Below are 23,428 nucleotides of genomic sequence, written 5' to 3'. Positions count from 1 at the left end.
TGAAGAGGCTCAATTTGAGCTTACTGCTTTGAACATGAAATTCAATATTTTGAGTGTCATTCCTAAGGTCTTATCAGATTATACTGACCAGCATTCTTGTCTCATTTTTGTAGATGAAGATCATCCACGTGACTATATAATAACCATCCTTTGGATGAGTGTTTTTTTTATGTTCTGAATGCGGTTTCTAAATTAATCATGCATGCCTGTATATTATATAATTAAATACAGTTTTAGATAGTTGGTGTTGAGATTTCTGCTGTCTATATAGATTGGAACAGTGTAACACCCTAAAATGTAAGAGAAACCTACATATTTTGCAGTTTAAAGAGTAATATTAGCATTCTTATAATGAGAAAGATAGTATTTTTTTTTTTTTTTTTTTTTTTTTTTTGCACTGTCAAAGTGAGAAGGATCGTTCGCCGTTCGTAGCTCCCCTATCGGAAAGTTAAATTTTTTTATTTTTTGAAAAAAAAAAAAAAAAAAAAAACTCTTCGTTTGAGTATAACATGCCTGCCTATATGTATATCATTTACTTTTATTTTAAGCATTCTAATCTTTCAAAGCCGATTTTGTTGTCCAGTAGTTTATTGTTCCAATTATCTCAGATATGTGTCTCATGAGACTAACGACCTTCTCGTCTTGGGCTTTCTTGCAAACGACCTGAATGCTGACTGGTCCACCATCCACCATGTCAGGGTCAAATTCGTCGAATGTTGTTTTATCCATCTCATTTCTAGGAACATAGCAATCTGGTTTTGAGTCTACAGTCTTATCAGCTGTGGTAACTGGGACTACACCTGCCGGCCAGTCCAAAGCGTTGAAGACGGATGTGTAGCCGCAGTACCTGAATGTTCCTTTTTTGGCACCAGAATATGGAGTTACTGGTAATAATATAGCATCAATAGGCTCTCCAGACTTCGTCTTAGAAGCAGTGGTATTCCAAGCTTCCAAATATTGTTTACATAGCATTGTGCGCTCGCTTTGTAAATCCCATAACTCTGAAACACCCATTTCTTTGACTGTGCCGTATGGTTCCATATAAGGGAAGAAAGGTTCGTCAGTTAGACCCGCGTATTCTTTGCAATGGATGCCACCGTCACTAACAAACATCTGAAGTAGGATCTCGTTCAAACGATCATGGTTTAATGGATTCCATTCAATCACCTCATGGCCTTCTTTCTCCAGTTTACTAATAACGGATTCTAAACCACGGACGACACCCGGGTAGGGTTTTACATAACCATCATCTTTCATTACCGCAAATGTTAACTTCTTTGGCAAAGTAACTTCTTTCCATGGAATCTCGTAGCATTTTGGATCGTGCATCCAAGGCTTGCCTTCATTAACAACCGTCTTACAGTAAAACTCCAAGTTATCTAAGTTGGTACTAATTGGTCCGTTGACACTATTAACGGACTCAAGGCCTGGTAAACCTGATCTCGCTCCAAATGTTGGGAACCTTCCAAAAGTTGGTCTTAAGGTAAATAAATTCTGCATAGATGCAGGAATTCTTAAAGATCCTCCAATATCTGAACCAATACCCAGATAACAATTCCCAAGTAATGCACCAAGTGCTGACTCCCCACCAGAGCTACCCCCACATGTTAGGTTGCGGTTGAATGGATTAGAAGTCTCCCCAAATACATGGTTAATAGTTTCTGGCATCATCATAGCTGTTGGAACATTAGTTTTAAAACAAAAGACTGCTCCCATTCTTCTGAGTATACTAACCAAACTTGAGTCATAGGTGAACTTTTCGGGGTTATTACAAAATCCAGCAAATCCCAAAGTAGTTTGTTGGCCAATAACATTCAAATTATCTTTCAAAGAGATTGGTAAGCCGTGCATTGGTCCCTTCAACTCACCAGTTTCTTCATAGTAGGCATCCAATTCTTTTGCTTGGGCCAAACCCTCTGCAAAGAATACTTCTGACAAACAATTCACCAGCTGATGTGCAATACTTGCCCTATGGCAAAATGCCAATGCAACTTGATAAGCTGTCCACTTTCTATTCTTAATGCTCTCTAGAATAAAACGAGCAGAGCTCTCAGTAATCTCAATCTCTTCTAGAGACAAAAAGCCTGAAGTAACAGGCCATGCCAAAACATTTTTGACGTCAGCTCCAGGCAATTTATCTTCGGGGATCAGCCATTCTGGGAAGAGTTTGGAATCCCGCTCTTGTCTTTTATTCACAGAAATTTCAAGATACGAACCCTTTGTCATTTCAGATTAATCTATAATTCGCGTTAAAGTTTATGCTGTTCTAAAGTTCCACAATATTATTAGGTACTGTATTATTTTACATGCTGTTACATTATAAATAATAGAACTATTCATACGAATTCAGTATGATGTTAATTTGTAGAGTTTAAATAAGATTCAATTCTTCTGAAAACAATCGGAGGTACAGTTCTCTAAAGGTTAATATGATTTCACCAACATACTGTTATCTAGCATAACTCTTCTAAATATTCTTATCATATTATTACGCCATAGTTATGAACCAAGTGGGTAGGAATAGACTGTCATAACCGCGAATGTTAATAATCTAAGAATGACAATTTAGGGTTCGCAATAAAAAAAAAAAAAAGGCAACCGTTTAACGACCACCCTGATTCAAATTCGGCAAGACATTTCCATTGTTCACTGAATAATTCCCTATAAATTTGCAACGAGAGTGCTGCACAGCGATTAGATTTTTGTCCCCTTGCGGCGCCCGATTCCCGATTATACGCGGTATCCTTCGTTACGACTACCATTATTCCATAACTATGTTATACTGTTGAACCATATTCAGAAGGTAAGGAAATAACTTCTAAGATAACATACTTGCTATCGGAAGTTTTTGAGGTCCAATCTAAGATATAGCATTAGATCGAATAGTAGAGTATACGTATCATCAATGATATCGTATGTAAAAATAAACATAGTGTTGAATATACAACCTCTTATCAGACTAAGGTCCTTCGAACTGCAAATAATCTAATTACCAAAAAAGAGGATAATGAAGTTCAATAACAAGGATATTAGTTAGAGAGGAAATATTGCGTTAAATCATCAGATCTTCTTATCTTCGCAGACTCGTCACAATGAAGTATATTAAAGGCATGGAATTCATTTACCACAGACTGATTCTCGAACTCATTGTTATTAATTTGGATCAAAGGAGATGCATAAGTAATACCTTGGGTCAACAAAATAGAGTAGCCAAATTTCTGAATAGAAAATATTGTAAGGATGTATGGTCATTCCGGTTCAACAAGGAAATTGTCCACGCCTAGCAGAATAAAGGCTTTTTTTTGGGGTGAGCCACCAGAATCCAAAGAGGAAAGTCGGTTACTATTAAAGATAGATCTTCTCGTTTTGAGTTACGTTTGCTTGAATTACTGGATAAATTATGTTGATAGGACAAACTTATCAAATGCTTATGTCTCTGGTATGAAAGAAGATCTCAATTTTAAAGGTGATGAATTTAACACAGTGAACACTTGTTTCGTTGTTGGTTATATTATAGGGATGATACCCCATAATATTATTTTGTTGAGAGCTTCCCCTCGTTATTGGTTAGCGTTCTGCGGGTTCTCGTGGGGGTTACTTACTCTCGGAATGTACAAGGTCACATCCGTAAAACAACTTTATATCATTAGGTTTTTCCAAGCAGTTTTTGAGAGCTCTACGTTTGCGGGCACACATTTAATTCTAGGATCTTGGTACAAAGAAACAGAAATTAATACTAGAAGTGCGACTTTCACTAGCAGTGGTTTAATTGGATCAATTTTCTCCGGATTTATGCAAAGTGCGATTCATAAAAACATGGATGGATTGCACGGACTAGAAGGTTGGAGATGGTTGTTTATTATTGATTTCGTAATTACTATACCAATTTGCATATATGGTTTGTTGTGCTTCCCAAACACGCCAGACAATATGAAAAGTAGTTGGTTGTTTTCTGAAGAAGAGTTGCAAATGGCACAGATGAGATTACCACCAAAAAAGGACACAAAACTAGATCTCACAGTAATTAAAAGAGTTGTAGGAAAATGGCATTGGTGGCTATTTTCTTTATTATGGGTTCTGGGTGGTGAAAATGAATCTTTTGGTTCCAATTCATTGTTTGCATTATGGTTGAAATACAAAAATTACTCTATCAGTAGTAGAAACCAATATCCCATGGGTATATATGCTGTTGCAATTGCTGCTACCTATAGTTCTGCACTTTATGTTGACCATACTGGTGGTAAAAGGCATTGGCATGTTGCGATAATGATAAGCATAATGATGTTAGTGGTATCTATAATGATATTAGTGGATCCAATGAAAGATGCAGTAATGTTCACTGCTCAATATTTGGCAGGGTGCTCTTATGCAGGTCAAGCAATATTTTTTGCATGGGCTAACGTCGTTTGCAGAAGTGATATCGAGGAACGTGCGGTCGTTTTAGCATCTATGAATATGTTTTCAAGTGCCGTAAATGCATGGTGGTCCATTCTATTTTACGGTGCAACAACAACCCCTAAATTTAAAAAAGGTTGCTATGCGATGCTAGGTACAACTATATCTGCAGCAGGTGTGGCAGTAGTTATCAGATACTTACAAAGTAGAGAAGAAAAAAGTACCAGTAGTACTTCTTCAGATGAGGAATCTATACCATCAGGGAATAAAGTAGGGAAGCAGGGAAACGTATCAGTTTTGTACGATTCAGATCAGGATCTTTCCCAGAAAAAACTTCCAAACGTGACAGTTTGTCAGAAGGAGTCAATTAACGATTAGTTTTCAGCATATAACATACTGCCTATATCCAACTTTGATATAACGAATAAAACATAAATAACATGTCTTAACTATTAAAATACTATCGGATTTTGTAATCAGACACCACATAATTCAAATTGAGTGTTTGGAATAGTTATTCTGGTAGAATATTTGCTGCAGATCTGTTCAAAAGCAGTTCATAGTCGCTGTATGGTAGCAGGGAATAAGTTTCTGTTCAACAAATTGTAATCGTTTCATTTCTTCTAACCTGCTTTAAGATTTAAGGCATACCAAATGCAAAGTTAAATAAGTTATAATCATAATTAAGGATGTCGATTATACTTTTTAGCGGCATAAGTTGTCAAAAATCATTTTACAGGACAGCTCGTTGGATGACGTTATTTTATCTCTATCGTTTTCTATGTAAATATAATGATATTATAACAATTTTTTTTTTTTTTTTGATGTGAAGTTCAACTTGCATAATTATACTTATTCTATGTATGTTATATAAATTAAAAGGATAAGATACATTATGCGAAAAGGGAAAAAAAAAAAACTGGATATATACATTAATTGATAGAACTGGAGAACCTTATATTATAGTGTGATTAAAATTTAGCGTCTGATTAGTAATATTAAGTACCTAATTCATACCAAATACTTATTGTTTGTAAACAACGAGAGAAGACAGTAGTACGCAATTATCTTTGGATTTGTTACAATTGCAACTTCCATCATAATGTTTTACTCTTTGGCAGAGGTATAACTATGACAGACTAAAACCGTAGAGTTAGTTGCAGTTGCCTTCGTCACAAGAGCTTTAGAACACTCATCCATACATGAGGTTTCAATAGATGACTGTGGTAGTATCACACACGTTTTTTCGTCAAGACTCAAATCTGAAAAGATATCTGTGCTTGAGATAGCCGAGTCATGAGAGTCATAGCACTTTGTGGTTACTTCTAACTTAATTAATGCTGAGGGATGAAGCATGCTCCTCAAAGTAGTAACATTGCTCAAGTTATCCGCTGTTGCTATAATCCTTATTGTATTCGAAGTAGATCCAATTACAAAACAGAGGAAAAGAGCAAGGTAATCAGAAGATGTTAAAACTGGGTTCAACAAGTATATGATGACTTTATCATGTTGTTGATGAGTAACGGGACCAAAAAGTAAAATCAAAGAAGATGATATCTTTGGAGAGAGAGCACTGAAAAAGTCATCTGGTAGATCATTAAATGATAAAATACTGCGCATTGCATCATTCTGATCTACCGATGGGTAATTGAGTGGCAATAAAAGAGCATCATGAAGACCAACTGGTATCTTTCCTATGTACCCAATTTTTTCGGCCAGGGAAGAAAAGAGCATTTCACCTGTAAAGTTCAATCCAAATAATGTACAAAAAACCCGAAGCATTTCAAGGCCATTATCACCTGCATTTTTTGAATTATGTAAACTTGTCAACTCGAGAATCTCTGCTGTTCTGTCAGACATGAGTTTTAAATGTTTGGCGTTGATAAGTAATGGTGTATTATCATCATCGTCCGATACAACGGTCAATGCTTCTGTGTCAATGGATGGAAGCTTTCTCAAATCTTTAGAATCAGAATCTTCTTGATCTGAGTCTCTCGATTCTGCCCATTCAAGCTTTCCAGTGCTGATCGATTTCAAAAACCAGAGAGTGAGCCCTACTGATTTTGAGTTATTCAAAACTAACTCCAAAGAAGAAAAGTGGATATTTTTCAGATCCGCAGCTGTTTTTAGCTTAACATTTCTATTCTCTTCATTATTATTGTTTTGTTGCTTTCTTAATTCATTCCTATAATGATCTGGGAAAATCCAAAGTGTGAGAGGGGTCGTGATGAAAGTTGATATCAAAGCCATAAAAATAAACATAGCATAGACTTTTTTTGTAATAATTCCTGCATTCAAACCAGTTGTTAAGACAACAATTTCAACAATACCTTTACATGACATTAGTACACCAACAGCCAAAGATTCTCTCCAGCGAAGCCCATTGACTTTCGATAGTAATGAGCCTGACACGACTTTTGTAGACACTGCTATCCCGATACTTGCAAAAGTATAACCCCAATCCTTTCCTGTATTTAGAAGGGTTAAATCAACGTTTAAGCCTGCAATTGTAAAGTATATAGGTATCATCAATAAATTTGGAATATCTTCCATACGTGCGGTTAGTTTCGAAACAAAGTTATGTTCCCTTGGTATTACTATGCCTGCAATGAAAGCACCAAAAATTGGATGTACCCCAATTATATCTGTAAAATATGCACTTAGTAGCACTATAACCAATACCAACATAGTGGCCAGTGTGGATGGACTGTCTCTTTCAAACTCATGGAATCTATTTAATATCCATTTCAATGTTAGTCTGACAGGATAACAGCAGAACAGAAACCATCCAAATGTACACAAAAGGATGTACACAACATTAACAGGATTTGACTGCGAATTCGATAGAATTATACATAGAGCCAAAAGAATCCACCCAAAGACGTCATTAATTGTTCCAGATGTCAAAACGATAACACCCACTTTTTCTTTCACCAAACGTAGTTCCGTCAATATACGACAGAGAACCGGAAATGCTGTGACAGACAAAGAAACTGCAATGAAAACCATGAAAACCTTAAATTTTGTATCATTATTATCCATGTATGTGTTGTATAATGGCAAAGCAAATAAACAACCAAATCCGAATGGTACAATCAAGGTTCCCAAACCAATAGATATTGCAGCTTTAGCGTTTTTCTTGACAAATGTAACATCCACTTCCATGCCCAAGAAGAACATGAATAGAATAATCCCGAAGTTAGCAACAAGGTTCAAACCAGTCACGGACTCTTTTGGGAATAATGTCTTCGTATAGTGTGGGATTTGCCCAAATACAGTTGGCCCTAAAATAATTCCTGCAATCACCTCAGAAATGACTTTTGGCTGCCTTAGTTTTGATATAAAGACATGAAGACCATTTGCGAGAACTAATATTATCGCTGCTTGAATAAGGAAGATGGTCACAGGCGAAGAAGAGTTGAACACAAAAGGATTCACCCCCGAAATTATACCACCAATATGATTTGCCATTAATTATTGCTGAACCTTTTTGCACAAATATATGTAAAAGTTTAATTTGAGTTTATGCCACGTAGACAAAATACGTGTGTTGGCTTGAACATATATATGTTTGATATTTAATCCTCTTAAGACTCAGCCTGCTGTTATACTAAAAATTAATACACTTTTTTTTTTTTTTTTTTTTTTTTTTCTGACCCCCCTCACATATTTACGATTATTTAGTATTTAAAAAGAAGTGCATGGGATTATTATTATCCTTTTAACAAAAAAAAAACACATTGAACTTAAAAATGCTTACTGAATATATGGCAGCTAGTTCGAAAATAATAATAATACCTTTCATGTACAATTGACAAGAATGTTATAACTTATTTCCTTCTTATCACTATGACAGTAAATACCAATTAATGTAATTAACTCTAATACCAGTTAAATTCGCACCGTAGCTTTCGTCGATTAAATAAATATTTTATTCTTTCTGCTGCTTGAAGCACGAAAAAAATAGCATCCAGATATTAGTTACAACATAAACACTATAAGGTATCTCCTCATTTCTTAAAATATATTAAAGAATTATAAGAGCAGAGATGAGCAGATGATATATCATTACTCTGGTGGTAGAAATAGTATATAAAAACAGGAGATATGAGTTACGGTGTATATGGCATCAAGGCTGATGTTACTTCGTTAGATGAAGACCTTAAGGAACTGAGAAGTAAGAAATTTAACAACAAAGACATTGAAGAGATCAAATCATGGATATTCAAGGTAATAGGGGAACCTGAACCTCAAGGCCGCCTCACAGAATCTCTCAAAGATGGTACAGTATTATGCAAACTCGCAAATACTTTATCCGAGGCTGACACCGGAAAGGTCAATTTGATAAAATGGAAGAATTCATCAATTTCATTTGTTCAAATGGAACAGATTGCTATGTTTCTTCAATTTGCAAGGCAATACGGAGTTCCGGAGGACGAATTGTTCCAAACTGTAGATCTATACGAAGAGAAAGACCCCGCTATAGTCTATCAAACATTGAAATCTTTATCTAGATACGCTAATACAAAGCACCCAGATATTTTTCCAGTGATCGGACCGCAGTTATCTACGAAGAGACCAAGACCACCCGTAAAGGATAAACCATCACATTTGAAGAACACTGGTTGGAGTACTATTGAATATGGATACATGAAAGGAGCTAACCAATCTACGGAGGGTGTTGTTTTTGGTCATAAGAGAGACATTACTATGAATCAATAATAATACTTATGTAAAGGGCAGTAAGAAAAATGTCTAGTTTAGTTTAGATACGATGTTTGTTAATATATATGTTATACCATACAGGGTTTAGTTATGTTTACACACCGCTAATAATACCCTTCGAGAGTTATCCTTGAAAACTGCAACAAACAGCTGCAAGTGTGTCTTATTCAGTTTTTAGGGGAAAATTTCTCCAAAAAAATGGTTGCGAAGAGATTCGAACTCTTGCATCTTACGATACCTGAGGATTCCCAGTTTTAACTGGTTAAGAAATTTTCATATCTTGAATCAGGCGCCTTAGACCGCTCGGCCACACAACCTACTTGATTGTTCTTCCTAGTGTCTGAATCAAACCCATAACTCTAGATTTGTGGGTGATCTTGGTTATTCCACTCACTTGTTGTTATTTCAAGATCTTCGGTATTTGATGAATCCATAGCGTTTATTATCTATATATCTAATAGTGTATGTTGGTACACCTAGAGATCAGGCATGAATGTATTGACCATCCTTGTTCAGCTCTACTGACTCCTTATATAATAATTCAGATTGTTACTGATGTTTTATCTCGAAACAATCCTTGTGTATCATCTTGATATTTAACCGCCTATTACATTTCCGGTTACCTGACCATGCCATTTCAACAAGATTAGTGTATTACTTGAAATTGATTGAATTTTGGGTGCAGTAAAGATATAATAAAGTACTTAATTTAGAATGTGTGACTTAAATTCTCCATATACGTAATGATTGTAGTATATCCAGACAATATTGACATTGAGAAGAAATCATAGAAAATAATGCTACAAGACTGTAATATTGATATTAGTTATTTATCATATATATATAATGAAATTGTGTTGCAGATATGGGGATGAGTTTTATGTGATGAAATCGGATCTCATATCAATTAACTTAAGTAAGATATCTTTTTAGAGATAGGCGATGTTGTTATAAGAGTTCTTCTAGAAATGATAATGCGTTAAAAAACACTCATCAAGTAACTGTTAATTTATATATGGGGTTAGACACGAGAAGATACAGTAAAAAAAAACATAAAGAGGAATTCAACCAGGATCCTCATGCAAAAAAGGCTGGTTTAACGAGCCCATTGTAAGACTGTGATAGCTGCTGTGACAATAATGATAGAAATTGGTAGTGTGAGAACGACATAACCCCAAAACAAGACCCTGGCCATTTCTGCTTCGAAGAACTCGTTCAACTGAGTGATTTGGGTAAGCTGAATAGCAGGGGGAGAAACTGTCAAGATGAATCCAACAACCAAAAAGATAGGATCGTCCAAAATACTTACCTTGATGAATTTAACACAACCTGCAATGATAGGTAGGATGAAACATGAAGGTAGAACCATTCGGCCCATAATGGAGGCGAAAACCAATTTATTGTGGTTTTTAGTTAGTGCAGCTGTTTCACCAGAAGGATATAGATTCGAACCTAGAACAATAAGAATCAAAGGAATGGAAACGGATCCCATTTCACTAATAGCTTGCGATAAAGTATTATTTATGAATCCACCATCATTGAAAAATTCATGTTGCAATGGGGGAATAGATGCAACAATAACTGAAAACAACATGGCATACAAAGGAGGGTTCATATATGATATGAATTTTGACACATAGAACAGGAGTTGCTGTTTTATCTTTGTGAAAGTGCCCACATAGTAGGGGCTATCACGTAGGTTGATTTCCTCGTTATTCGATGAACTTCCACTTTGAAGATCTATGCCCGAAGTATTATTAGATGCACCTAAAGACTCTTGAGATTCTAGTTGAGAAGACAATCTATTAGTATGATGAACTGAGTTTTCCGACCATCTCATTAATTTATTATAGCCCCAAGACCATCTCAATACTTGCCCGATTTGTTGGAAAATTAATAGATACAAAATACCTCTAGAAGCGACGTTATCCCTATTATCATCCGGGATTTGATCCCAAGTCAAGTCTGGCAAAGTATAGGCTAAAGATAGAGTTAGGGATACAGGCAACGAGTTCGAGTTACCAAAAATCGAGTTAGCAATGACAAAGTTACTTTCATCAACATCCAATCCTAAGGCGTAAGATAAAAACTTACCAGAGAGGAAGGAAATACCTGTTGTTAAAGCATAAAATAACGGAATAATGGCAATCTCCAAAATCTTAGCTAAAGATAAAGACTTAGCTAACTTGCTAAAAATCAAACATGGAGTGAAGAGATCCACATTGATTAAGGATATGATCTTTTGTCCCTGTTTCGGTAGTAAACCAGTGTAAGCACACCAGAAACCGGCGAATGAAATAATGACAACCTGTAAAACAGATTCAAATGTCAAATAACTTAAATGAGAAAACGATAAACCTGTTTGTTCCGTTACAGACGGGCCTACCATTAAAAAAAAGTATGTCGATATAGTTGTACTTTATACTTTGGATACAACAAATGATGATTAATAGAGAGTAAAACAACCTTTAGGTTCTACCTTCTTTTCTTTATAATAAAGCCTTAGATTGAGCGCACAAAAGTCTCCAGACGTAACACGCAGAATTTCTATAACTATGTCGCGGTATACAAGGAGCTTGTTTAGACCTGATGGGTGTAAATATGAAATACGTCAAACCTTCTAATATCGTTATGATCTTGAATGTAAATGTAAGAATAACCCCTTGCCATCCTGACAAAAGAAAGGCGAAACATTTAAAATCCTCAATTATTTGTGTGAGTCGCTTTACTTTTTGTTTTATATATGTAAGGAAAAAAAGAGGCAGAAATGCTTATCGGCTCAATTTAACTCGAGTGCTATGGAAAAAATAAGATTGAATCTGATGGAAAAAAATGAAAGGTGCCCACATGTATGTCATATACCGAGAGAAGGTTCGGCGTAGAGGAGAACCACAGTATATTATTGTCTGAACCGCCACAACGGGCTCTTGTCTTTTATGGCGTTTAGTAAAGTCATACTACAGTCTGCCATCATTATTTCTGTAAGATATAACTACGACTATGTAGGCATACGTATTCCTGTACTAAAGCCATGTACCCCGTTGTAGTTTAAGCATCAACGATTCTTTGACTGAAGGGGTTCTAAAGAATTAGAATCATGAATCTTCAATATGATAACCTGTTCAACGATAAGCTAACAAAACATCTTGAGAATTTTTAGCTTTCTTCCTCTAAAGATATGCACGTTTATACATTTAAAACCTAATATACATAATTACATTCGGAAACGTAATTAATCAATCATCTTAGATAAAAAGCCTGCAGTTAAAAGGTAAAAAGAGGCAGAAATCTAAATAGATAATGACTTTAAAAAAGGTTTACAAAGATTAATATGCATATTGCTTTATATATAGCATTGATTTGTTAATGAATACCTACCAAAACCTCTGACCTCTCGATATAGAATACAGCCTTCCAGAGCTTTTCAAATATCTACTGAAACCTTGTACCTATAAATCAAAATTCCCAAATCGAGTTTAATTTAATTTGTTTTTCTATGCTGGAACAAAATCTTAACAGCTTGTCATTTTTAGTCTATTAACAATGAATATGTTCGACGTGAGAATTAATCTAAAGGTAATTTTCCTTTATTTTTGTTAGCATCAAGTAGATGAAACTTTTCTAGAATACACTTAACCCTTGAGAATAGCTAAAAGCTGGCTTTCATTCTCACAGTAAAATAAATTCCAATACTTTTCTGATTTGTGCACAGACATTGTTTTAAAGTATTCAATACCTTAAAAGAAAGAGACTTTCGTGAAGAATAATAAAGTACAAAACTTACCTGACTATATCCTTTTCTGAGTAAATTATTGGTATTCTGAGGTAGTTTGGGATTGAGACTCAACAATATCAAGGAACTGAATGGCATATTGGACAGCATTTACCACATTTTGTATCTTTATCCTAACTGGTGTTGTTACTGGAGCCGACCATCAATCAATATGTGATATTACTCGGGTAACAGATATCATAGACTCCCAAAAGTTCAGCCGTGATTCTATTGATGACTACCAATCATTATTGCCGCAAATATCAACTTATTGTCATGGTAAGGAATGGGATCAAATAATTAATAAGATCAATTATAATCTCGGAATTATATATCTCTCAATTGGGCAGGACCATCAAGCAATGAAGTCATTTAGAGAAGTGTTGCTTTCTAATAACACGGCATATGAAGATTTATCCCTGGAAAGATTGAACGAGCTATATAAGAAATATGGGGAGTGGGATAAAGTGAAAGAAGGTGAATCAAAGCTGATGCAAGAGAGATTCCACCAATTAATCGAATCAATAACAACACATATAGGAAATGCAGAATCGTCAAAGTTGTTAAACGAACAATTTGAAGAAGCATTTAAAATCTCACCGTATGCATTTAAACTTCGAGTTTTATACAATGATTTTCTCTTGGATCAATTGGCTGATATCATTGATTTGAATGTTGCGCATAAAGCTGTAGAAAACCTTCAAACACTTTTGGATAAATTCGGAAATAAAATAGAACTAAACAATAGACTTGCATTGTATGACGAATTAGCTACTATGCAACTATTCATATTGAATACTCAATCCCAGGTAACCTTAAGAAAATGCCTAAATCTTGATATGGATTATCAACCTTGCAAATATCTCATGAAGGTCTGGAACCAAATCTCTAAAAATCTTCCTCCTCCATCAAAAATGATCGATATAGAGGATTATATGTCATACACTACAGATTGGAGTAGAGCAACTAACTTTTTGTTGGATAACAAGAGGTCAGTTATTGCAAAGTATGGAAACAACTTGAAAAACTACGAAATTCTCGTCAAGTATCATGATGAAAAAATCAAACAAATATTGGAATCCCGTCCTTTAAGCAATAAAACTTGGCATTACGACTCCGTAGACACACATACAGATTTCTTGATATATCTTAATGTTGTTATATGTGAAGCTTTAGATATGCAGTCGTCTTCAAAGAAAGCATCAAAATATTGTTATAATGCCATGAAGGAAAGTTTGACTCCAGGAGAAATAGAGAAGCTAAAAGCATACTTTAAGAAATTTGAATCGCCCAATACACTAAAAGAACTATTAACAGCATTGTATGATACGTACCCTCACCTATCGATAAATTTACTGCATTCAGTTAGTCAAAAGTTGACGTCGTTAGAAAGGAAAAAGTCAGATATTAATACTGTGGATCATTGGGCAGTACTAGTCAAATTTGTACAAGATCATAAGCTATCAGAGTCTCCATTAAACTTCATTAAAAACTTAGCAAACTCTGTTGTTAGGACTTATAATAGTATTCAAAATCATCAAAAACAACAACAGCAAAGAATTTTTGAACAAATGTTCGGAAACCAACAACAACAACAATTCCATCAATACCAACAACACCAGAGACAACAGCAATTTGTTGAGCCCAACATAAAAACTGATAAAGATTATTACAAAATACTTGGTATAGAGAAGGGTGCCACAACAAAGGACATTAGACGTTCGTATTTGCAGTTAACTAAAAAATTCCATCCTGACAAACAAAAGAAAATGAATCAAGAGGAAAGAGAGAAAAACGAAGCGAAAATGGCCGAGATCAATGAAGCATATGAAATCCTAAGCGATGAAGATAAACGCAAAAAATATGACGATGCAAAATCTTCCAGAGGAAATGTATACGGAAATCAAGGATTCCGTAGCCATGGTGGCCATGGCGGCTTCAATAATTTTGGTAAAACAGGGAGATTTCAGAGGAAAAAGCCCAACCACTGATGGATTGTAGAACTATGTCATGAAAAGATTTAAAATCTATATAGCGAACCATCTGTATTTTTACTCAATATCTGAATTGCCTAAATTGACAAAAGTTCTTGAACATCAAGTGATTCAATAATCGAAATAAAGAAAAAGAAGTGTAAATATATATTTGACTATTCTTTCATACTTAATCGACTAGTGACTGAGTAAGAGTCATAGGGAATTATACAACAACATCATATAGCAGTGTTGACTATTTTGGGAATAAGGGAACAGTACTGTTTGAAAAGGTTCTTTTTGGGAATCCATCTAAGGATTTGGCGTAAGTAGCAACAGAATGAGCAATTAGTTTAGTGTTAATCACGAAGGCATCAAAGGCTAAGTTAGAAACATCATCACACAACGAGTGGTAACATTTATCGAATGGTTTACCGTTTTCATGATTAATACCTTCTGCTCCTGTTGCTATCCCTCCTGCTGGAATTCCGTTATTAATAAAGCCAACATAATCAGATCTGCCATCGAATGGTACCAAGGTGTAGTTCAGATTTTTCGATTTATAGTAATCAATATAAAGGTTTTTGAGCTCTTCAGAACCTGCTGGGTGGTCTTTATTGTTAGCATCGTAAACTTCATATTCGTAATTTGGAGATGCCATCATATCATAGTCCATGAATAATCTGACTTTTGCATTTTCTTCAGGAGTCAAATGATCTGCATAATATGTTGAGCCCAGTAATCCTTCCTCTTCAGCTGCCCACCAAGCAAATCTAACTTTGTTGTTGATCTTGTAGTGTGTCAACTCTTTAGCAACAGTTAACAAGGAAATTGATCCAGATCCATCGTCATTTATACCTGGGCCCGCTTCAACCGAGTCAGAATGAGCACCCAGAGCCACAATATTTTCTGGGTCACCGTGTTTTGTATCAGCAATGATATTTTTGGTTTTGATGCTCTTGACAAAAGAATCAACTTCGAAAAACAAGGAGTATTCTCCTAAATGTAGCTCAATAGCCTCAATTAATTTTTTACCTTGCTTATATGACACCCCTACGGTAGCGACAGTATGTTTCGTAGGTTTTTCTAATGTACCTCTAATACCGTCCTTAGAAGTTGGGTCGTTGTCATAGATTAGAGCAGCTTTGAAACCGTGTTTCCCAGCTAGTTTGCTTTTTTCACCAAAGGGACATTGTCCCCTCTCAATTAATGCAATACTGTTTTTTGGGATTACTAGCGACTTGTAGTCGACATCTTCACAGCCTAAGTTAGGAACCTGAATTAATTTACCTACGAAACCTTTGACAGGGGGAGTAAGTTCAAATGGTTGGGCAGTTGGGACATTACCACCATCAACAAAAGAAAGGTTGAAAGAGTTAATCTTTCCTGTAAGTGCAGGAAAGTCTTGGATAGATATATCATAGTAATCTCTATGTTGATACAATTGAGACAAGATATAATGGATAGTCTTTTTATGACCCTTGGACCCAATCACTCTCGTAGGATGACCATATTCCTTAAATGACGTATTAGCCAACCTATAGAAGTCCCATGCGGTTTCGTTTAGTTTTTCAACAGTGATTGAATCTTGGAGCTTTTCTGACTCAACACCAGGTTTCAAGAAGTACGGCAAATGGGGCCAAGTTGAAATGTAAGACTCTGATTCTTCGGTAAATAACCTCAATTCATTTTCAAAATCAGCCACATCTTCAGCTACAAAAACATCTTGGATATGAATTGGAACTACCGAAGCACCAACAGCACTAATAGCTGCAAATGAGCTTAAGATAGCAGATATTTTCATCTTTTTTGGCTTCTTGCAGATTTCCTTTTTATTTTATCCGTTAGAAAGCCTGCGTGTTCTAATTTTATGATAGGCACCTTTTATGAAGTTCCTTGAGCAAATATTAACCTATATTTGCCAATTCAGACCTCAATTCAATAACGTTATTTGAATACAGAGGTCCAATGGATTAACCAGCTAGCAAGTGTAACAACAAGGAATTATTTGCTTCTGGATATTCCCTTATTGAAATTGTATTTTTTCTTACTTTGAAACTGATGAACATATATAATATATAACTCAGACTATGCGGTCAAAAAAAGGAAGTCATATTTATTGTACTTAAATAGCGGGTAACCTCCTGTCGAATAATTAACAAGACTCAGGAACATTACTTTAGAGTATTTTTTTTTTTTTTAATATTTCCTTGTTTTCTGATTTTGGTATATAGATCCTGCATATGCCTTAACGGTTTTTTTACAGATTTTGACGCACTTTGTTCGAGATGAGATTTACTAGAGATCAGAAGAAGAGGTAGAATACAGGGGCCAATGACCATATGACACTAGATTGCAGGAAATTTCCAGCACCTTCGTAAACTGAGATAGATGACTGTGTAGATTGACTGGAAGTCGCTACCGTTATACTAGGTCCTTTAAACGGCGTGGATGAATATGAATATGAAGTTAGAGGTGCAGAAGCAGATGGTGATGAATTAGTAGTAGTTTCTTCCGAGGTAGGCGACGAGGCAGTTGATGTGTTTGAAGGAGTTGGCGCACTCGATACTGTATTTTCTGTTGAGTCTTTGGGTAACAATGTGGTAGGCGTAACAGCTGACGTTGATGGTGTTGTTAAAGAGGGGGTAGAAGAAATTGAGGACGTCAATGTTGGAGAAGTCGGAGTCGTGGTTAATGAAGTTGTATCGTGTGTACTTTCACTCGAAGTGTAAACTGGAGAGCTAATCTTGGGGGTTGTAGATTGAGTCGTTGCTGAACTTGAGATGGTTGTGGTACTCCCAGATTTTGATGAGGACGAAGGACTACCTGTTGTCACAATTGAGGTACTACTGCTGGTAGTGCTAGTAGTGCTGCTGGTGCTGCCGCTCGAAGGCTGAGGGCTTGTACTTGATATCTCTTCCGAGTGGGGTGGTGGGGAACTGGTTGATATAGAAGAAGAGCTTGAGTGAGAGGAAGAACTCGAAGTTGCCGAGGAAGTTAGTGGACACCAGGTAGTGTATTCTGTCACAACACCTCTCGTCGTTGTCGTTACAGTAGAGAGCACGGCAGAAGTAGTATGCGTGGTTTCACTTCCCTTTGAATCGGTTGATACGGTTGTGATCTGAGATGTTATGCAACTGATGCATTTAGCTTCGACGTCTGAAGTTGAACCAGAGGCTGACGCTGAGGTTGTAGATTCGGATGTGGAAGTAGATGCTGTTTCCGAAATGGAAGTAGATGTTAATTCAGATGATATTGAATGGGAAGTTGTTACAACAGAAGTGCTGCTGGTGCTGCTGGTGCTGCCACTCGAAGGCTGAGGGCTTGTAGTTGATACCTCTTTCGAGTGGGGTGGTGGGGAACTGGTTGATGTAGAAGAAGAGCTTGAGTGAGAGGAAGAACTCGAAGTCGACGAGGAAGTTAGTGGACACCAGGTAGTGTATTCTGTCACAACACCTCTTGTCGTTGTCGTTACAGTAGAGAGCACGGCAGAAGTAGTATGCGTGGTTTCACTTCCCTTTGAATCGGTTGATACGGTGGTAATCTCAGATGTTACGCAACTGATGCATTTGGCTTCGACGTCTGAAGTTGAACCAGAGACTGACGCTGAGGTTGTAGATTCGGATGTGGAAGTAGATGCTGTTTCCGAGATGGAACTAGATGTTGATTCAGCTGACGTAGAATGGGAAGTTGTATCAACAGAATTACTAGTGCTGCTGCTCGAAGGCTGAGGGCTTGTACTTGTGATATCTTGAACTTCGACAGGTGGGGAACTAGTCGAGGTTAAGGAGGAACTCGAATCAGAGGAAGCACTCGAAGTCGACGAGGAAGTTAGTGGACACCAGGTAGTGTATTCTGTCACAACACCTCTTGTCGTTGTCGTTACAGTAGAGAGCACGGCAGAAGTAGTATGCGTGGTTTCACTTCCCTTTGAATCGGTTGATACGGTGGTAATCTCAGATGTTACGCAACTGATGCATTTGGCTTCGACGTCTGAAGTTGAACCAGAGGCTGACGCTGAGGTTGTAGATTCGGATGTGGAAGTAGATGCTGTTTCTGAAATGGAACTAGATGTTGATTCAGCTGACGTAGAATGGGAAGTTGTTACAACGGAAGTACTATTGGTGCTGGTAGTACTGCTAGTGCCGCTGCTTGAAAATTGAGAGCTTGTGCTTGTGATATCTTCGACTTCGAGAGGTGGAGAACTAGTTGATGTAGAAGAAGGGCTTGAGTGAGAGGAAGCACTCGAAGTCGACGAGGAAGTTAGTGGACACCAGGTAGTGTATTCTGTCACAACACCTCTCGTCGTAGTAGTGACCGTAGAGAGCACAGCAGAAGTAACATGCGTGGTTTCACTTCCCTTTGAATCGGTTGATACGGTGGTAATCTCAGATGTTACGCAGCTGATGCATTTGGCTTCGACATCTGAAGTTGAACCAGAGGCTGAAGCTGAGGTTGTAGATTCAGATGTGGAAGTAGATGCTGTTTCTGAAATGGAAGTAGATGTTGATTCAGTTGACGTAGAATGGGAAGTTGTTACAACGGAAGTACTATTGGTGCTGGTAGTACTGCTAGTACCGCTGCTTGAAAATTGAGAGCTTGTGCTTGTGATATCTTCGACTTCGAGAGGTGGGGAACTAGTCGAGGTTAAGGAGGAACTCGAACCAGAGGAAGCACTTGTTGTCGACGAGGAAGTCAATGGACACCAGGTAGTGTATTCTGTCACAACACCTCTCGTTGTAGTCGTGATAGTTGATAGTATGGCAGAAGTGGAATGTGTCGTGACACTACCAAATGAATCTGTACTTGTAAATGCGACCAACGAAGTAGTACAATCGGTACATACAGAAGACTTTGTGGAATCCACAGATCCGTTATTAATGTATGATGAAGAACCAGAGTGACTCGACAAATATGGAGTCGCAGTACTGCTTGTTATAGATTCAATGGTTTCGTATGATGAAACCACACATTTCTCATCTCCACATACCTCGGTACTGTAAAGAACAGTCCTGTATCTTCCCGTTGTAGTTGTTGTATATTCTTCAGGCGGATAAGAAGAAGTCGAATTGGATTCTGTAACCTCGAACTCCGTTAAAGAGGAGGATTTGGAGGGAATATCTGAACTCGATATATCAGTGGGCGAACTGAAACTAGAAATGCTGGTAGAAACCGATGATTTATCAGCAATGGTTGAGTATGTCTCTGTTAATGGGCACCAAGTTGTATATACGGTTACAATACCATTTGATGTTGTAGTAGCAGTGGATAAAAATGATGATTTAACCGTAGTTATACTTGCCCCAGTGGCATCTACTGTTGTTAAAGTCGAAGTCTTCACCAAACTAGTTGTTGTATCATTGGTAGAATCTTCATTTATGGTTGACTTCATGTCAGAAAAGCTGCTCGAAGCCTCTGTGTTTGCAAAAGAACCACTCTTCTTTGTAACGGAAGCTGTGCCAGATAATTGTTTTGAGAGGGATGGGGATTCTTTAATTGATGTAGAGCTCTCGCTATTGGAAATTTCATTGAAACCAGCATTAGTTGTGGAAATATCAATTACTGAAATGTGAGAAACAGAACTAGAAATTGTAGATTCCTCAGTTGAAGACGCTTTGATTGAGCTACTTCCTGTACCAGAAAACTCTATTGAGGAGCTTGTAATGCTAGGGATTGATGTAGTTGAAATTCCAGTTTCTAATGCAGAACTAAACGTAGAAGAGCTTAACCCTAGACTCTCTAAAGCTGACGAAGAAGTTGATAGGGAATCGTGATTACTACTCAACTCTTCAGTAGCGCTGTTGTCACTATAATCACTGGATGAGCTTTCAATTTGCGAAAGAGGGGTGTATACGTGAACAGAATTAGTATAAACTGTTTCATAACATGAGTTGTGTGAACAAACTTGGGTTGAGATCACGGCTGTTCGCCAAGAAGTAGTAGTTGCTGTAGTATCTGATAGACTCTGGGATGTTTCATCTGTGGATTTCACAGATGTAAGTGTAGATGAAGAAGATGGTGAAACTTGTATCCTGGATGTCGAAGTAATTTCCCCAGTGGTAGTCAATGGACACCAAGTAGTTAAAACGGTTACTATATTATCAATTGTCTGTGTGCTATAAGAAACCAAAGCAATAGAAGATGTGACACTCTCAACACCATTATTTGTGGTAGTTAAGGATACCCAAGTTGTTGAAGACGGTTCGCTTTTCAAGCTGTCATATTTATTTGAGGTTGCTGAAACATTTGAATAAAACACTGACTGAGCAAAGGATAGTTTCCCAATTAGTAATGTAGTTATGAATAACTTCAAAATATTCATTGTGGAAAAATTCAGGGATGTCTGTGTTTTAATATTTTTCTAGTTATTCTTGCCAACAACTGTCATACAACTGTTATTGGTTTCTTTCTTGATGATAATATTTAATATCATACTTACATAAATTCCTTGACGTTGGTTTAATTTAACAAAATTCATTCATGTTGATCTTCTATTTATATACTTTAACATATGATGATATGAAACAAAATCATTTCCAAGAGCTTTCACCTTTAGGATTAAATTTGCTCTTCTTTCAAGATTTTTGTTTCAGATCTGTGACAGTTTTATGATTTCTTTACCTCCTACTCTTTTTTCTTCCAATTACGATTTAAAAAAAAAACTTGGAACATGCTTGATACACAGTTAGACATAAATAAAAAAATGTTCTGCATTAAAAAATGGATCTAAAGGTAAATTAAAAAGTTCTATACATTTAAAAGTCAGCTTGTTCTAACCTATATTAATTTTGTTCTCTGACAATTATGATTGGTTCAACGTATAATGTCATTCTTTGCATCAAGGTAACGAACGCTGCTAAAAACTGAAAGGAAAATACTATTCTTGCTTCTTCGCTTTTTAGCGCATCGAGATGGTAGAGATGTCAATAAAAGTATATATATTTACCCCATGGATTAGCTCATGTTAGTATATAAATAGTTTAGTTATGTAACCAGGTACCATATATCTAAATTTTATATTAATTCATGGAGATAACTCAGAACAAATGCAGCTAAAGAAGGCAATTATAAGAGTTAAATCCAGACTAATTAGATCAACTGTATTTTTTGTAGAATATTTCAGAGTAGGTCTGCTAATTTATTTTATTTTTTTTTCGGCTTTGGTTTTCTTCCTCATTTCAATTAGATCCTTGCATAGAAGTTTAAAAATGTTTTAGTTGATAAGAGTAAGAGATATCATCTTTTGACTGGTGGGGATAAATGAAAAGGAGCATTGTTTGCTTTTTTTTTTTTTGCTGTCACATAACTATTAGGACTCCATTCTTTGTTATTTTTGTTTTTTTAGTTACTGTCGTCATCTATCCTTTTGAAACACAGCTGCTTTGACCAACTGTATGTGTAAGAATATTTTCCCTATTATTTTTTTTTCTTTTTTCTTTTTTTTTGTAGTCATAGTCATAATCATAGTGTTGTAGTATTACAGTTCTGAGTTTTTATTTCTCTTGTGAATCGGAGTTTCTATGCCTTTGAAAACAACATATGTTTGGCTCTCCTTTTGTCGACCTTTATTTTGCGCGATAATTTTGGGTCATATTTCATTTCATCTATAGGGTCTAAGACTTGGTCATCGTATGTAGTCTGATGCAAAAGAATAGTATCCAAATCCTTATTGTAGGTCCCTGTTCGGATTTCATTTAATTTCTTGTCCAAAGAGGAAGAGTCTCTACGGTCTTTCCTCAAACTACTAGATGAAGCCTTTTTTTGAAATTCTATCATTTCACTGACAGAAATGTCTACTTCGTCATCAACATCTCTCTGATACGAGTGTGTCTTTAAATTCTTGTCCTTTAAAGCCTTGCTGGTCAAAGAAATATCCAAAAAATCGTTATCAGCTTCTTTAAATTTAAATTTGAATTCATTCTTATCAGTATTTTCATCAGCTTTCTTCTTTGAAGTAGATTTAAAGAAAACGAAGGGAAGAGACAATGGAAATGATAACATAATTGAGTCGATAGATAATAACGATCACAGTCTTATTTTATATTATTTTATTTTACCTTAGATTACAGTCAGTGTAACGTTACAGTAAACAAAAAGTTTCTTCACTAATATAACCAGTAAAAACGGCTTACGATGACCTCCAAATCTGCAGCACAGCAGTATTGTCTTCTCTTTCTCTTCTTTTAATCAGAGCAAGTTTTAAACCAGGCTTAAAAAAAAGCTAAAAGTTAGATAAGTTAGGTCCCAGTCTTTTTATCAAAACACAGTATAGCACTCCAGCAACAACGCTGCAAACTAATTAGTGAGCAGTGAGAGTATGGTAGAGTGTAATTCAAACTGGATGTCGTTTTGTGGTCATCTACAAGCTATATAATAACTGAAAACTATAACACTAAATAATAAACAGCGTTAATCTTTTATAGTTGTTGTCACTCTAGGAGCTTTTCAAACATGTGTCACTATCTATTTACGTGTTTATTTATACTTTCCTATCCCACACAGAATACTTTTATTGCCGCATGGACTGTCAGTAATCTATTCAGTAAACTCCCTGCATAGATAT

The 23,428-nt window shown here is 36.2% G+C and overlaps 9 protein-coding genes and 1 non-coding gene across 10 annotated transcripts; 3 read left to right on the top strand and 7 right to left on the bottom strand.

The window, feature by feature from the left end:
* Positions 1–552: 552 nt before the first annotated feature.
* On the bottom strand, positions 553–2,226 carry AMD2 (putative amidase; the record flags this gene model as incomplete). Its single annotated transcript, XM_022818475.1, has 1 exon — positions 553–2,226. The coding sequence occupies one exon, from the start codon at positions 2,224–2,226 to the stop codon at positions 553–555; it is 1,674 nt and encodes a 557-aa protein (XP_022675138.1).
* Positions 2,227–3,240: 1,014 nt separating this feature from the next.
* On the top strand, positions 3,241–4,773 carry FEN2 (pantothenate transporter FEN2; the record flags this gene model as incomplete). The annotated part of the gene is made up of 1 exon (XM_022818472.1): positions 3,241–4,773. One exon carries the CDS (start codon positions 3,241–3,243, stop codon positions 4,771–4,773), a length of 1,533 nt encoding a protein of 510 aa, XP_022675137.1.
* A 729-nt stretch (positions 4,774–5,502) lies between these two features.
* On the bottom strand, positions 5,503–7,866 carry KHA1 (Kha1p; the record flags this gene model as incomplete). Its single annotated transcript, XM_022818471.1, has 1 exon — positions 5,503–7,866. The coding sequence occupies one exon, from the start codon at positions 7,864–7,866 to the stop codon at positions 5,503–5,505; it is 2,364 nt and encodes a 787-aa protein (XP_022675136.1).
* Positions 7,867–8,502: 636 nt separating this feature from the next.
* Positions 8,503–9,117, top strand: SCP1 (Scp1p; the record flags this gene model as incomplete). Its single annotated transcript, XM_022818470.1, has 1 exon — positions 8,503–9,117. One exon carries the CDS (start codon positions 8,503–8,505, stop codon positions 9,115–9,117), a length of 615 nt encoding a protein of 204 aa, XP_022675135.1.
* A 202-nt stretch (positions 9,118–9,319) lies between these two features.
* On the bottom strand, positions 9,320–9,437 carry KLMA_R228. The gene is made up of 2 exons: positions 9,400–9,437; positions 9,320–9,363 (listed from the first exon to the last, which is right to left on the bottom strand). It is a non-coding gene; the product is annotated as a tRNA-Leu (tRNA).
* Positions 9,438–10,216: 779 nt separating this feature from the next.
* Positions 10,217–11,509, bottom strand: KLMA_20823 (uncharacterized protein; the record flags this gene model as incomplete). The annotated part of the gene is made up of 1 exon (XM_022818469.1): positions 10,217–11,509. The coding sequence occupies one exon, from the start codon at positions 11,507–11,509 to the stop codon at positions 10,217–10,219; it is 1,293 nt and encodes a 430-aa protein (XP_022675134.1).
* A 1,475-nt stretch (positions 11,510–12,984) lies between these two features.
* Positions 12,985–14,883, top strand: JEM1 (Jem1p; the record flags this gene model as incomplete). Its single annotated transcript, XM_022818468.1, has 1 exon — positions 12,985–14,883. The coding sequence occupies one exon, from the start codon at positions 12,985–12,987 to the stop codon at positions 14,881–14,883; it is 1,899 nt and encodes a 632-aa protein (XP_022675133.1).
* A 238-nt stretch (positions 14,884–15,121) lies between these two features.
* APE3 (aminopeptidase Y) lies at positions 15,122–16,669 on the bottom strand (the record flags this gene model as incomplete). The annotated part of the gene is made up of 1 exon (XM_022818467.1): positions 15,122–16,669. One exon carries the CDS (start codon positions 16,667–16,669, stop codon positions 15,122–15,124), a length of 1,548 nt encoding a protein of 515 aa, XP_022675132.1.
* Positions 16,670–17,170: 501 nt separating this feature from the next.
* KLMA_20820 (uncharacterized protein) lies at positions 17,171–21,187 on the bottom strand (the record flags this gene model as incomplete). Its single annotated transcript, XM_022818466.1, has 1 exon — positions 17,171–21,187. One exon carries the CDS (start codon positions 21,185–21,187, stop codon positions 17,171–17,173), a length of 4,017 nt encoding a protein of 1,338 aa, XP_022675131.1.
* A 1,196-nt stretch (positions 21,188–22,383) lies between these two features.
* KLMA_20819 (uncharacterized protein) lies at positions 22,384–22,866 on the bottom strand (the record flags this gene model as incomplete). The annotated part of the gene is made up of 1 exon (XM_022818465.1): positions 22,384–22,866. One exon carries the CDS (start codon positions 22,864–22,866, stop codon positions 22,384–22,386), a length of 483 nt encoding a protein of 160 aa, XP_022675130.1.
* Between the last annotated feature and the right edge of the window lie 562 nt (positions 22,867–23,428).

The sequence above is a fragment of the Kluyveromyces marxianus genome, chromosome 2 (assembly GCF_001417885.1).
Source record: "Kluyveromyces marxianus DMKU3-1042 DNA, complete genome, chromosome 2".
NCBI classification, from domain to species: domain Eukaryota; kingdom Fungi; phylum Ascomycota; class Saccharomycetes; order Saccharomycetales; family Saccharomycetaceae; genus Kluyveromyces; species Kluyveromyces marxianus.
Note: the sequence above shows the minus strand (reverse complement) of the source record. Positions and strands in the feature narration are given on the sequence as shown.